General features: G+C 37.5%; 1 protein-coding gene across 1 annotated transcript in view; it reads right to left on the reverse strand.

The window, feature by feature from the left end:
* Nucleotides 1-10870: 10870 nt before the first annotated feature.
* Nucleotides 10871-13831, reverse strand: part of JMY (junction mediating and regulatory protein, p53 cofactor) — a 40045-nt gene continuing 37084 nt past the window's right edge. The window contains exon 9 of the mRNA XM_010143250.1: nt 10871-11178. Coding sequence (XP_010141552.1) covers nt 10871-11178 — 308 coding nt within the window. The remainder of the gene's footprint in view (nt 11179-13831) is intronic.

A 13831-nucleotide genomic window follows, 5' to 3' on the forward strand; every position in this document is an offset into this window, starting at 1 on the left:
CCTGCTGAGGCCACATTTCAAGGGAGATGTGCAGTCTTTGAGCTGATGGAAGTCTGGACAGTCAGCATGACAGTGAAGATGCACATACAGTTTAGAAAAAACTAAGAGAGACCGAGTGTCTCAGTGCAAAGCGGGAGAGGACAGGAAGGCACCCTTGTGGGACCAAGTCAGGTCTGCAGTTCTGCGGGACAGAGAGTTGGACAGAAATTTCCAGCATGTCTGTAAACGAAGCAGGTTATGTGGTGATACTCTGGAATAATTTTCTGCTGTAGAGCAGTTTGTGTCAGCAAAGTAGTGTGGTGCTCATACCAGTTACATGGCTGATACAGTACATCTGAAGTTCACAGAAGCTATTTTAACTTTATTTACATCCCTCCCTCCTAAAAGATGAAAACACAGAGACAAAACTCTATAGCACTAGACCTAGATAAGCGATCTGTGACACGAGCATAAAGCTCAGGCTTTGGTGGTGGCACGCTGGTGGTTTGGTGATGGAGATACTACTGAAATCCAAGATTCGTGTAAGCTCCCTCCTACATCAGGAAGAATAAACCCTGTAAAATGGGCTTCTCCCACCAGTAAAAACTGCTGAGAAAAGGAACAATTCGTAGGTTTTGGAAAAAGAGTTCTGACAAACGCACTTTCCCTTTTCCCTTCCCTCCCTTCTCCCCACCCCCTGCTGCGTATTAAGCGGTGTAACAGAAACCCTACATATACCCATGGTGTGTGTGAGAAGGAGGTGGGGTTTTATTTCTACAAGTTTGAGAAGTGTGGCCCAGTGAATATTTACTTACAATGTACCTTTCTTTCACATCTGCCATGTAACAAACATGAAAGAAATCAATGATGGTTCTACCCATCTCCTATCTTCTGTGTGTTGCACAGACATTTAGGCCTTATTCTGAGTGGCATATCACCGCCTTCCAAGTGTGCCTGCAGACTCATCCACTCATTTGCAATTCTGATGCTTGCATTAAACATACTTCTAACCTGTAGGAATACCCTTCAGAGTCACAAAAATGCAGCTGCTTCTCCACTGAAGCCTGTGCCAAAGCAGACACCACCTGATGGCAGCAAATGCTCTTAAGCAGAAGTTTGTTCTGCAAAGAACGCGGAGGAATCCACACCAGGGTCACATGCAATGCGAAGGGCATGGAGAGAGCATTAGGAACAGACCTCAGCTACGAATACAAACCTCTTCCTTCCTAAGAAAAGCCACTGATGATCAAAGAACTTGCTTATCTCAAAACACATTTCTTACTTGTTCTACATGTTCTGCCACAACTCAAAATTAACAGCATGTGCCTTTATCACCAGAAGTGAAAAAAAGCACTAGAAAACCTGAACCAGACAGGCCTCAGGTTTTGGTTAAGAGAGACACTACTGCAAATGCAACCTTTCTTTCACTTTGTTAGTAGACTAAAGTCATGCCTTGCTCTTGTTTTCTCAGGATTGTAATAAAGTGCAGGACTCAAAAGCTCCTGTTTCAGAAATATACTGAATTTCCCCCCCCCCTCACATTAATGGACCAGCTGGGCATAAAACCTGCCTGCACTGACTTACCTGCACTGTAGTTCTTATACCAGAAACACAGGAGTGAAACAAAAAAGATACATAATACAAACGTATCTCTGTGGTAACCTGTGTGTCTAGATAAATAACACAAAATAGCTATAGGAATAAAAACCCAACAAACCAACAGCTGGCAACTCTAGTCTGGGACATGATCAGTTATTTATTTGAGGTATTTCACCTCCCCTAGAGGAAAAAAAAAAGGTTAAATTCTTCGAAACATTAATAAAAGTACTTCTGAAGTGTCCTTCATATACAATCTACTTTGCTTTTGAAATACTGTACTGTACATATACCAAAAAAAAACAAATTGTGGAGGTGCCTCATGGTTTTGAGTTGAGCTGACCCATTACTGTCCTTCTGACTGACTGCAGGCAGAGGCTTGCTCTCTCCACCTAACGGCATCGCCACTAGACTAGCTAGCTTGGGAAGGGCAGAAGAGAGTAGTAAGGGAGCTAAGCTCTTGGGTTTAGGCTTAATTTTCTACCTTTCATACATTGTTCTTGTCTTTTGATCAAGAGATGGAAAGCATGTGAGTTGTATTTAAGCACAACTACTCCCCATTATTTAAGAGCAAGATTCTTCTTTAACAGCTGAATTGTTTAATGTGACTTAGTTTACAAAGATATTACCTAAATGTAATTACTCCCTGCTACAACATAGCTTAGGCACAACCACTGGCTATTAAACAGGTACAGGCAGCTTGAAGAGTTACAGGAGTAACAATGGAAACCTAGATTAACTCGATATGAAATTTAGTACAGCCAAAGTGTACTAAAAATACTTTTTTCATGTTGGTAGATATTCAAAGTTAAAATCAGACACTGGTCAAATAAATATCCTTTAATAAAGAAAAAAGGAATAATTTTAAAGCACCAAAACTGTGAGTATGATGTTACATTGCATGTACAAGAAGGTGAGTGCAGTACTTTGTGTACAGGTTTAAATTTCTGAGTCATGATAATAAAAAACCAAGAAATACACAGCAATAAACTTGCATTGCACTAAAGAAAAAAGAGCGAAAAGCAGACAGTTAAATTTTTTTTCCTTTTTAGCTATTGCTAGAAATGTTTAGTTTTTTACCTTCTTTAAATGTAGTTGTTCCTTAAGAGTTTATAACATTGAGCATGATTAGGCATAGTAAATTTGCAAAGTCGTTTACAATAAAATATGCATTTAATATGTTCTTTTGAATATAGTGTAGTTAAAGAGCTTTCTCAAAGCCAAGCACAATGTGCTAGTAGTGTTTGAATCTACCGGTAATATTGCACAAAGCTAGTGAATGGCAAATTGGTTTTCTTTCGATGATTTCTTATTTATTCAACAGGCTTAACGAAGTTAGTTTAATGAAACTTCACTGGCTTCGTTCATGCAAGAGAACCTGCAGTCATCTGTATTTCTTGAGCTTTCATCTCATGATGATGTATTTGTATATATTTACGATGAAATTCAAAACACATAGCAACCACAGAGCACTGGGAGATGTTAAGTAAGTATCCCCAATCCCCAGCACCCACTTACCAATTCAGAAATTGTTTCTGAATCTGAAAAGCAAAGTCTATGGAAACTAACTACCAAACAGGTGACAGTCTCTGGAATGAAGTATCTGCGGAGTTTGGACTAGACTCACCAAAACGGCCATCATCCTTTTTACTTGATACAAATGGACACACTACTGGTTAACAGCCATAGAGATCAGCTTTAAATAATACTCTACATTAATACTAGAAAATCAGCAGAGTAAAATCCGTTGCTTGGTCATTTTCCATTTTAGAGGTACATCAGAGCATTCACATTGGAGAATGGAAAGATGACCTTTTCTGTCAAATTCTGAAGCTCTGGGCCACAGAATATAGAAGACCTGAATCACAATAGAAGTACATAAATGTCAGGTTGCAGATTCACCACAGCCAGAGCTGGAAGTTTTGGATTAATAGTCGAACTTGAAGGGAAGTGCAAAGAACCATATATACAACCCCTGCCAAAAATATACTGGCATGCCCACCCACCCTTGACCCCCCTAAAAATTGTAACTTTAAGTATTGTATTAGGCAGCAGTTAAATATAAACTCGTTTTGTAGGAAAACTTTAAATTACAGTATATTTCTAGGTGAAAAATAGTCTTTGCAGTACTTTTTACAGGATTGATAGCAATATGTCAATGTGCTTATTATACCAAAGAGCAATCTGCAGTCAAGTTTAGGATGACCTACTATCTGTCAGCTCTGGTAGCACTGAAATCATGCAACACGTTCTCCCAGTAAGGTGCTTCTGTTTACTCCTTTTCTTTGCAAGCTTTCCTTGTTCTTAACATTAATTCTGTAGTGCTAAACTTAACAACATATTATCCATGCTTATGGAATCGCTACCAGAAGTATATCCAGGTAATTTAATTACATAAGCATTACAATGAAAAGAAAATCTGATTACACAGGTAAGCAAACTTGGTTTACAAATTACACACTTGAAATTCAGTGCAACAAATGGAATAAGGGTAACATCAACCAATAAAAGTTTCTGCCTCCTCTTCTCAGTAAGTTGCATCTTTAATAATGCACCTATCATTAATATATAATATAAAAAATTACAGAATATAGTGCTTATACTCAAAATGATTCTTTAACAAATAATGAAGTATATGTTGAGTTCTATCCCCAATGCAGTCACAAAAGAATGCAATATAAAATGATACTAATTCATTTACAGTTGTCTGGTGTAGGATGCATACTGTCAGGTTTAAAAAAAAAGTTATCTTTAAGAAGTGTAAAAAAGCATTCATCTACCCTAGACAGGTAACTTAACTAACATATGAAAACATAGTAAAGTGAATAAACTAAGACTACTTTACTCATTTGTAAAGAACCTCAAACTTCCGTGAATGAAGAGCATGAAATGCGTGTTGATGTAAATTCCAGTTCTGATCAAAGACTACTGCTGTTTACCTTACATTTTGGTTATTTTAATAGAAATTGAGTATTTTGTTTCTTGTTCCCACTCATAGAAGATTTTTCAGTCCTCACATCAGCATTTGTACGATCAACATCATGCACTCCAACACTTTACCTCACTGGATCAGTTACACTATACTAAAACAGTTCTAATTTGAACAAAGAAAGAAGTTTCTAAAAATGGTAAAAGCCTGAAGGCTGACCAACTGCATAAGATAAACAACTAGCAACAGAACAGCACAACCACAATGAAGTCCAGCCACAAAAGAAAAACACCAACAATAATTAGAAAGGTCATTTTATAGAGGCTTTCCTTTCCTTGCGCATGTTTATGTGTTTCTCCTGTAGTGATGCTTGCTAAGATTTCTCAAGGACCAACACAATTCTAACGGCTTTTCTCAGCTGTGCAGGAACAATCTCAATGCAGCACTGTTATAAATTTGTGAATATATTTCCCCTATTTGCTGCTGTAGCCATGCCACTGCGAAATTTCACATTACAGAGGATGGGAAGTTTTATGCATTAGCCTGTACACTACATATGCACAATTTTTAAATCAAAGTGGTGAATTATGTGAAATTGTGACATCTAGTGTCTCATGGAGGATTAAAATCCACAATTTATTTTTCTAGCAGTATGTGGAAAAAAACCATTTACTTTCCACGTTGAAGACGGCAGGTTTGAGCTGATATGAACTGCTATGCTCAGCATAACAATTACTTTTCGGGCGCACACAAAATACATGTTCGTATCAGATCTCCACTTTTATAACCTAAGCTATTAGAGGAATCTAAGATTTCAGTGAAATATAAAACAGATTAAGGACAGTAATTTTTCTCAATCATGCACACATTTTTCAAGGCAAAGACGACACTGCATGGCAAACAAATCTGAAAACTGTAGTAGTGTACAGCATGAAGCTATTTAGATAAATTACACAGTGGTAAACTACAGAAACGGATCTTCTGCAAGGGGACTACTTGACAATTACACTACTTCTTCTTGGCTTGGTATTTTGCTAGTGTCCCATAGGCACAATCTAAGGAATAAAACTGCAGGCTAGAAAATAGGAAATAGAAAATAGCCATAAAAGTTGCTCAGTCACCACTGTTAATTTAGCACTAAGTTTCAGATTAACTGTATAATCTGAATTACCATTCTGTGTCATAGTTCTGCTTTGTACTGGACCCAAAAATGTATTTGATTACCTTGGTTTTAATGTGGTGTGACTGGAGGTACAGACAAATGTAGAGCTTATGGTACAGGCAATGTCAAAGGATTATTATGAACTTGGAAACTGCTGTTATTGCTGCATGACAGCTTGCAACCACATCACCTAACTCAGGGTTCAGAGAAACAGGTTTTTTTTTTAAAAAAAAAAATCTGTATTTTTAGGTCCTTGGAAAACCAGTATCAAGCGTTTTCCAGAGTTGATCATGGGACAGAAAAAACACAGCGAAATCAATACAACTCTACAGTAATGCTGCTCACAGGTGCTTTGAAAATGAATCTTCACTAACTTTATAAATAAGGCAACAAGGTTAAGAAAATGCTTCTTGATAGCAAGCATAAAGCGACATCCTTCCGAGATGTTTGACAGAACACAAATTTCAGGACAGCCTCAGCAAAACAACTAGGAAGTCCGAGAGCTGAGGTTCCTTTAGGTTACATAGCCTACTGCTAAGGTAAGTTCTCCTGCTCCTGCTTATGTAAGTAAATGGCAAGATGTGAAATCTCCTGTTATAAACATTAAAACAGTATGTGTTCCATTACACCACAGCAGCAATGCGTAACTCCACTTAAAAAATCCCAAATCCACATAGTAGTTTGTCTGTCATAAGAGGAACAGTGAGTAGACAACACTACACAAAGGACAGGGACTGAGAATTTCTCAAACACAGTATATGTCATGCTAGTAAAAATAAAATGCTCGTGAAAATTCAGTTTTCTTAGAATTGTGAGGGGCTGACTTTAACATCACATGGAGTTTCTACATGTAGTATTTAATACTGTGGTATTGTAAGAGTAGCTGCCTGCAGCCATTCGTCATGAAGTGTAGGATTACTTCTAAGAATTCACCACAGACGAAGTTGTAACTCTCCTTTAAAACAAAAACAGTCAGGATCAAATGGTAACTTTTTTTTTCAGCCAGTAGGCTTTTGGGTATGAAATACAAACAGGTTTGCAGCCACTAAATTTCATAACTGAATTAATGAGTATGTTTAAGTGCTATGATCTTTCTTAAAGAAGGCTGCTCGAAGTAATCAAAAGCCGTTTTAAACCAAAAGAGAAAAATAATTTTAAGTATGAAATAAAAAAATATTGCTTTTATAACAAATGATAGAAGTATAACTAACTTGGTTCAGCATAGCTAAATATTATTTTAAAAAAGCAAGAAAATACCTACTTTGAAAAGGTGTCAGACTACAAACGACCTGCTAAAAAGGTGCTGCAGTATGTCTTGTTAAATGTACCATGTTGGAAACAAACACATTCTTGAGTATGTACTGAATTCAACTCTTACTTCTATTGTGCTGTGGTCACTTGTTACTTTTCACACTGACACACACTTCTTCAAACTAAGAAGAAAAAAAAGTCTTAGTTGCATGTTACTGAATTTCAGCTACTGTAGCGCAACTAGGAATTCCTTCTGGAATATTACACTGCTACACTGCAAGCTTCTCTGCAAGGAGCTGTTTAGTTGGATTTTCAAGCAGATGATATATTCAGTGCAGAGAAGGGGATGTTTTACAGCCGGTTTGATGTCTCAGCCAAATCCCAAAGTTACTGTAACAGCAAGTATTCTCCCAAGTCAAAATATCCCCCTTAGTTAACTGGCCACACTTCACTAACACAAATATGGAAAGTGCTTCAGAATTGGGCATTCTTGATTATATAAAATGCATGACTTAGCTTTCTCCCCAAACCAGAATTTTTTTAACAAATTAGAGAAAAAAGTGACCCAAAAATAAACATTTCAGGCCATTTTTTTCCATATACTGAATAATTTGCCAAAGAAAAACTATTTCTTTGCCAAAGAAAGCCTCCTGTGGATTTGATGGTCGTAACTGCTGGCTCTGTATTTTCAGAAATGAAGAGGAAAAGTAATCTTCAACTGGGAATTCTTTTCTCACATCAGTGGCTGTGAATCACCTGTTTGGGAAAAAAAAAAGAAAAAGGAACATCTGAAAAGCTAAATGGCTGTACAAACACCTTCTGATCAACATATTAGGCAATTCCAACATGCACTACTGAGCACTGTCTTCAAAAGCCTCGATTCTCTTTGCTCCCAGGGCAAAGACACCCTAACTCTGGAGCCAGGACACACAGAAGATGACCAGATCTTTTTTTTGCCTTCTATTATTATTGGCAGTGAACTCAGATTAGAGTTTGAAGATGCCTAAAATACTAGATTATAAAACTCTGGGAAAGCAAAAGCTTGCTTCTTATCCATTATGTTGCCTGTCACTCCCAGGAACCCAGGTTTTGCATTACTTACAGTACTCCTAATGTACTGTACTGACACAGAGGAAGGCTTGGGGTACTTTTGATAACCAGTAATCTTCCGATTTTGCACACAGAAGTTGCTGCATCTTTATACTGCTTGTCTGGCTGTACTTCCAATACACAGAATGCCTCAGCATTTTTGTATGCTGTTTAAGGTGTCCATAAGGGAGAAGCTGCTCTTAAAAAAGTTAAGTCATAACTTTATGTAGTTAAACTCTGCAAAAATTAACTCATAAAGCAGCTAATACAAGAGATGACTAGATCTCCTGCTGGAATTAGTTATTGTCTTGAAACTTCAATCATTAAGGAAGCCACTTCAGTGGGTATTGTTAATACTCCCTGCACATACATTAAGACACTTTTTGGCACTTAATAAACATACAGCATTATACCAGACTTAACCTTCATTTCTATGGCAATTAATTGCCTATAAGGTTGTATGTGTATTAAGCACAGTTCATAACATGTGCCAATATATTTCCATATAACTATTTTCAACCTAAGATCTCTATGTCACTGTCCTTTGTATGTGCAGAGCTTACATTTAAAAGTCAGTAGGTTGATTTTAAAAGCATGGTATTAAACAGATAACCTTACAGTAAAAAATGCTATTCTGCAATTCCTACAGCAGACTTAAATTAGATTTTACTCCTGAGTAATACATTCTGGGTAATCAGTCTGTATGTTCAAGAAAGCACTTCCATCTAGGTGAAGTATTTATTCAGCTGAATTTCATGAGGGCTTTATATCAATCTGTTCTCCTAGCTTATGTCACGCACTTCCATAGCAGAGGCCTATTTTACCTTTCTGAGCTTTTAGGTATTTTGTACATTCATTTTTCAATCAAATATGAACTATCTGTTAAACAGTCTCATCTCATAAAAACAGGAATATGACAATAGTAAGAGAAAGCAGGTCCCAGACATGGGAAGAACTCAAAGGAGCACATACTCAGAACTCTGATAACTGTATCTTGCTTTAGTTCCAAGTGATTTCGTGGGACCTCATCATTTGATAGGAATGCATCCTTAAAAGGGGAAGATGCCACAACTGTAGACTGGTAAAAAGAAGACAACAAGCAGTGCACTACAGGTACTGCATGGCAGTGATTTTCAGCCTGCACTATCAATTGCTTTTATGGGTTTGCGAAAGATAGCAGAGGAAAACGTGTTTTACTGTCACACATGCATATTGTGTGACAATATGCACATAAGGCTTCTAAAAGGATACGCTTTGAATTGAAAAATATTTAGGAAGCCCACCATCTAGACTGAAAAATTTGGGGTCAGTCCTGAAAAATTCCTTCCTTCTACCCCCGCCCCCCCCCAAAGTATCAAACAGCATTCTTGCTAAAAAATACAAAGAAGATCCTGAAGTTAGATTTACTAAAATCATAAAGTCGAATCACAAAGTTTGAATTTGCTCAGTTATCTAAGAAATGAAAAGAGAATAATTGCACTTAGAAAGCCAAGTCAAGGCATGTTTTATACCTGTGACTTGATTTCTGAAGGGCTGCGGTAGTGAGATTTTTCAGTATGCACATATAGAAAAAAGTTACATCCAAGCAAAATTATTTTCACTTCAAGTTTCAGCAAGAGTTAAGTACACCTCCTTTCCTGGATTTTCAACTCTTAAAATTAGCAGTACATTTGGTCATTTGGTACAGAATAGAAGGAGCAAGCCCTAATTAAACAGTATTAAATTGTTAGTGTGTGTTAGTGTTGAAAATAGCATACCAATGGAACAGTTTGAGACACAGTATTTCATAATCACAACAACATTGAGCAGATGATGTGCTAAGTCACCATCACTTTTTAACTTTCTAACTCTACAGGAATAACTAACCAGGGTAGACACGTCCATGTCTCATTGCAAACATCCAAAAAGTCTGTCTGTTTTGGGCTGCTAGCTGTGTTGCAAGGATTACAAATATTTATCTTACATACTATTGAAATAGCCTTTGATTTCTAAGCGAATTTTTAAATCCTTTACAGATTGTCATACCACTATTTTTTCCAAATTTTAAGTTTAGTGGGAACTTTCATTAGTTCATGCAGATGCCAGTAGCAGAAAAGAACTACCACAGAAGAACAATGCTGTATGCTGTTGTTGTGATCAAGAGTCTCTTTGTGCTAGTGATGCAGCCATAGTTTTGAAAACTAACCTCTTGCCAATTTCTGATTTGCTCTGAAATTATTAACTTCAGCTGCTGAATCCTAGTATCTGTACTTTCAGGCACTATAGCTTAGTGAGCTTAGAGTATAATTCAAGTTCATGTGATTTGTATGAGTAGCAAAGTATAAATTATAGTTGTATATTTACTGTTTATAGTCCGAAACTCAATTAAGTCAGAGAATTTACAGATCGAAATCGAGCAGAGTCAGTCACTCAGAGTAACCAATGAGATACCAGAAGTCCAATCTAACTGTCCATCATTTGGAACTATTCAGTCTGGAGTGATAAACATGCTAAACTTTCACAAAGCAAAAAGTAGTTAGAAAATAAGTACAAGGTGTATCCAAGAGTGATTGTGCTGCTTTGTTACATAAAAGCTTTTTTAAAGCTTTTTGGTAAGCTGCAAAGAGTACCTTCATATTTACTAAATAAAAGAGTTTTTTGTAGTAGTCCTGTCAATATTCACCATAATTATTCAAGTAATAAAGGGCTAAATGTTGCCTTAAAAAATTCTTCCTCACTATAAATTTTTTGAAAAGTCAGTGATAATAAAGTCATGTTGGACGTCAGACACTTTAGTCGCATTCATACTAAATCTCCTAGAATGCATGACCTGAGGCTTAGCAACTATTGTTATACAAAAAGTGTTGAAGAAATTTTATTACAGATTAATTTTCCCAGTCTGTGCAAGGCAAACTCTCCTCTTCATCCTCTGATTCAGGTGATGCTTCCTTAATTCGTCGCAGTGCTTCATGGATGCTCCTTGTCAAAGGGTCAGTATCAGGCAGAATTGTAAAGGATTCTCTCAAAACATCTTTCTGGACTTTCTTCAGTTTCACCCCTTTCCTGATCTGTGCCAAGATGTTATTGCTATCATCTTCATCTGGAAAAGGCGGGAGACTTCTCTGCTCAACTTTTCTTAAGTGAAAGCTGCCACGTTTCAAGGAAGCCAGAACTTCATCCATTGGGGAACTCACTGCAGTAAATCAGAAAGATCTTCAGTATTATTTTTACTAAATGTTATCAGTCTTCATTTCTATTTCCTACAGACCAAAAAAGCAGCCACGTACTATTAATGTGATAGCCCCACACTGTAAGTATAATGGTAGCTCCAGTATTGTTTTTCACCTCCAAATTTATCTTCTCTACTACCAGGTCAAAACTGGTTTATGCAGACAATTACAGTTTCAGAAACCACTTAACCTCCTATCAGGCAGGTAGTAAAATGATTTGAACAAGATGGCTTTCCTGTTTGCAGTCAGGAAAATCAAAATAGCTGCAATGAATCCAGCACAATGAAAGTGTTTATTTCATTGTCTTTTTTGACTTTGAAACTCAGGTAATGAGTATGTATCTCAAGTATTGGACTGTGCAGTCCATTCTCAACACTTGTGTTTGGTGGTTGATTTTACCTACTGCAGGACTATTACTACACGCCAGCAGGGAAGCAGCAGTATAGCCAACTGCAGCAGCATGCATTTTCCTGCTGCTCTGGACTCATGTATGATTAGCACCTAGTCACAGTGTGCCTATATGAATTCCCTTCCTTTGTAATGAATGAAAACAGACAAGAAAATGTTTATGCTTTATCACAAATCCTTCCTTCATCTCCAACTTGAAACTAGTTCTCTGCAGAAATAACAATCAGGCTTTGCCTCTTTGAAGAGCTACAAGTAGGTAAGATCTCTGTCCCAGAGAATGCTTTATAATGAAGTACAACAGTATGAAATAGCTCGCCTACACAAGCGCATACAACTGGCAGCACATATCAATCAATAGATGAATATTCATCTCCAGTTCTTTTTTTTTACATATTGTAGAATACATTTTTAAAACCTGTTTGCATTTATAAGTTGGATTTGTCCACCAAATTAAATGGCCCAGACAGTTGGAACAGATAAGAGGAAAAGAGAAAAATAAAAGAATACTATAGGGCTGCACATTTGAAGGAGGAAGGAAGGATTGTAAAACACTAGTCTGTCATACAGAAACAAATTTCTGAAGCCATTTAGAGGCTTGGAACAACTCAGGGAATAGAGAGCAGCAGATAGAGTGCTGCTGCAGACTTTAACAATACTCTCAAGAGGAAAGATAGTTTGATTTGATTATTTGTCATTTTATAATGTATATCAATTTGCGCACATCATACATGCTATATATAAAATTGCAAGATAAAATGACTATCAGAAAAATATAGAGTAGGACTACAGAAATAGAAAAATAGAGCACTGCAGCATCAGAATTGATAATGAACTTAAGACAATGTGCCTGTGACCTGCAAGATGCATAAGAGCTTAAGAATTCTATAACCATGCAGTTGCTTCAAGGGTTTTTTTGTCATTTAAGCACAATTTCAGAGGAAAAACTCTTGTTTCTGTCTGACTGCTGAAGACAGTTCTAATTTTGATTTTATCTGGATGAGGGGGAAATGTCAATGGTGGGATGTTTTCTGTAGTTGTAACTGATAAAGCCAGGTAGAATTTTTAATAAAATGTTATTGCATTTTACTGTGACTCAAGACCCACTCATATTTGTTTTTCTCAGTGACTTCCAGTAAAACAGTTCAGCTGAGCATTTCTGAAAATCCCATCTCTCTGATTTTAAAATAAAAACTTTGGTCTGATATAGCACGTTTCACCAAAACACCTTTTGTTTGGTATTCTTTGTTCAAACATGGCTGCCATTCTCCCCATTTTACATATGGGATAAACAGTTTAAAACAAGTAACACAGAATAAACAAGTTGTAACAGAACTCTCAGCTCAGCTCTGTGCTCTATAAATTCACCTCGGTTTCCAAAGAAGCTTTTGATCTTTTAAGTATTTATTAACATGCTTTGCTGAATGATTACTGAATTAATTTCCAATTGTAATTAAATGGGTATGTTCTTACTCAGCTCTCAAAGGTACTTGAAGGTTTGTGGATTTTTGTACAACAATTTGAAGAAACCTTGAAGAAAGCATTCTTAAAGTTTCCTGTGTCCCAAGATAAGATTTAATTTTACTAGCTCATTAAGTATGTAAAATTAATTCAGTGTCCTGGGTGCAACATGGAGGAACCGGATGCTCTCATGTTGTCTGGCTTTCTTCTTCCCAGAGAGCTGTGGTTCTCCCAAGCTTCCGGGAAGGAGAACACGCCTCCTTAAAAGGAGGCGGGGGAGAAGACTCGACGCCATTTTGCCATCTTGCTTCTCCCCCTCTGCTCTATCTGCCCTCCTCTCTATCTCGTCCGCGCTGCTACAGATATGCTGCGCAGGACTCTGTATCTTACACCCTCGGACTGGAGAGAAAGACACGTCCAAGACCTGCTAGTTCCCTGAAGCAGTAAAAGACTCCTTCTGCAAAATGGGTAGGACCTTCTCCGTTTTCTGCCGAGTCCCGGTGGGGGTGGTCTAATGAACTGTCTTGCCCTGATGGATGGACCCAGCGGTACCCCTTATCCCTGCGGCGGGTGAAGTAGCCCCTACGCGCAGTGGAATTTGAAGATATTCTCCTAAGACTCAACCTGGCTGGCCTGCGGCGCAGATGTGTGTGTGTGGGGGAGTCTGGAAGCAGTGTTCATCCCTTTACTGAGTTCCCTACAGCCACCCCAGAGGAGAAGAGTTCTATTTGCATGAAAGGTTTGCCTCAG

Source organism: Buceros rhinoceros, unplaced genomic scaffold (assembly GCF_000710305.1).
Source record: "Buceros rhinoceros silvestris isolate BGI_N320 unplaced genomic scaffold, ASM71030v1 scaffold12329, whole genome shotgun sequence".
NCBI lineage: Eukaryota > Metazoa > Chordata > Aves > Bucerotiformes > Bucerotidae > Buceros > Buceros rhinoceros.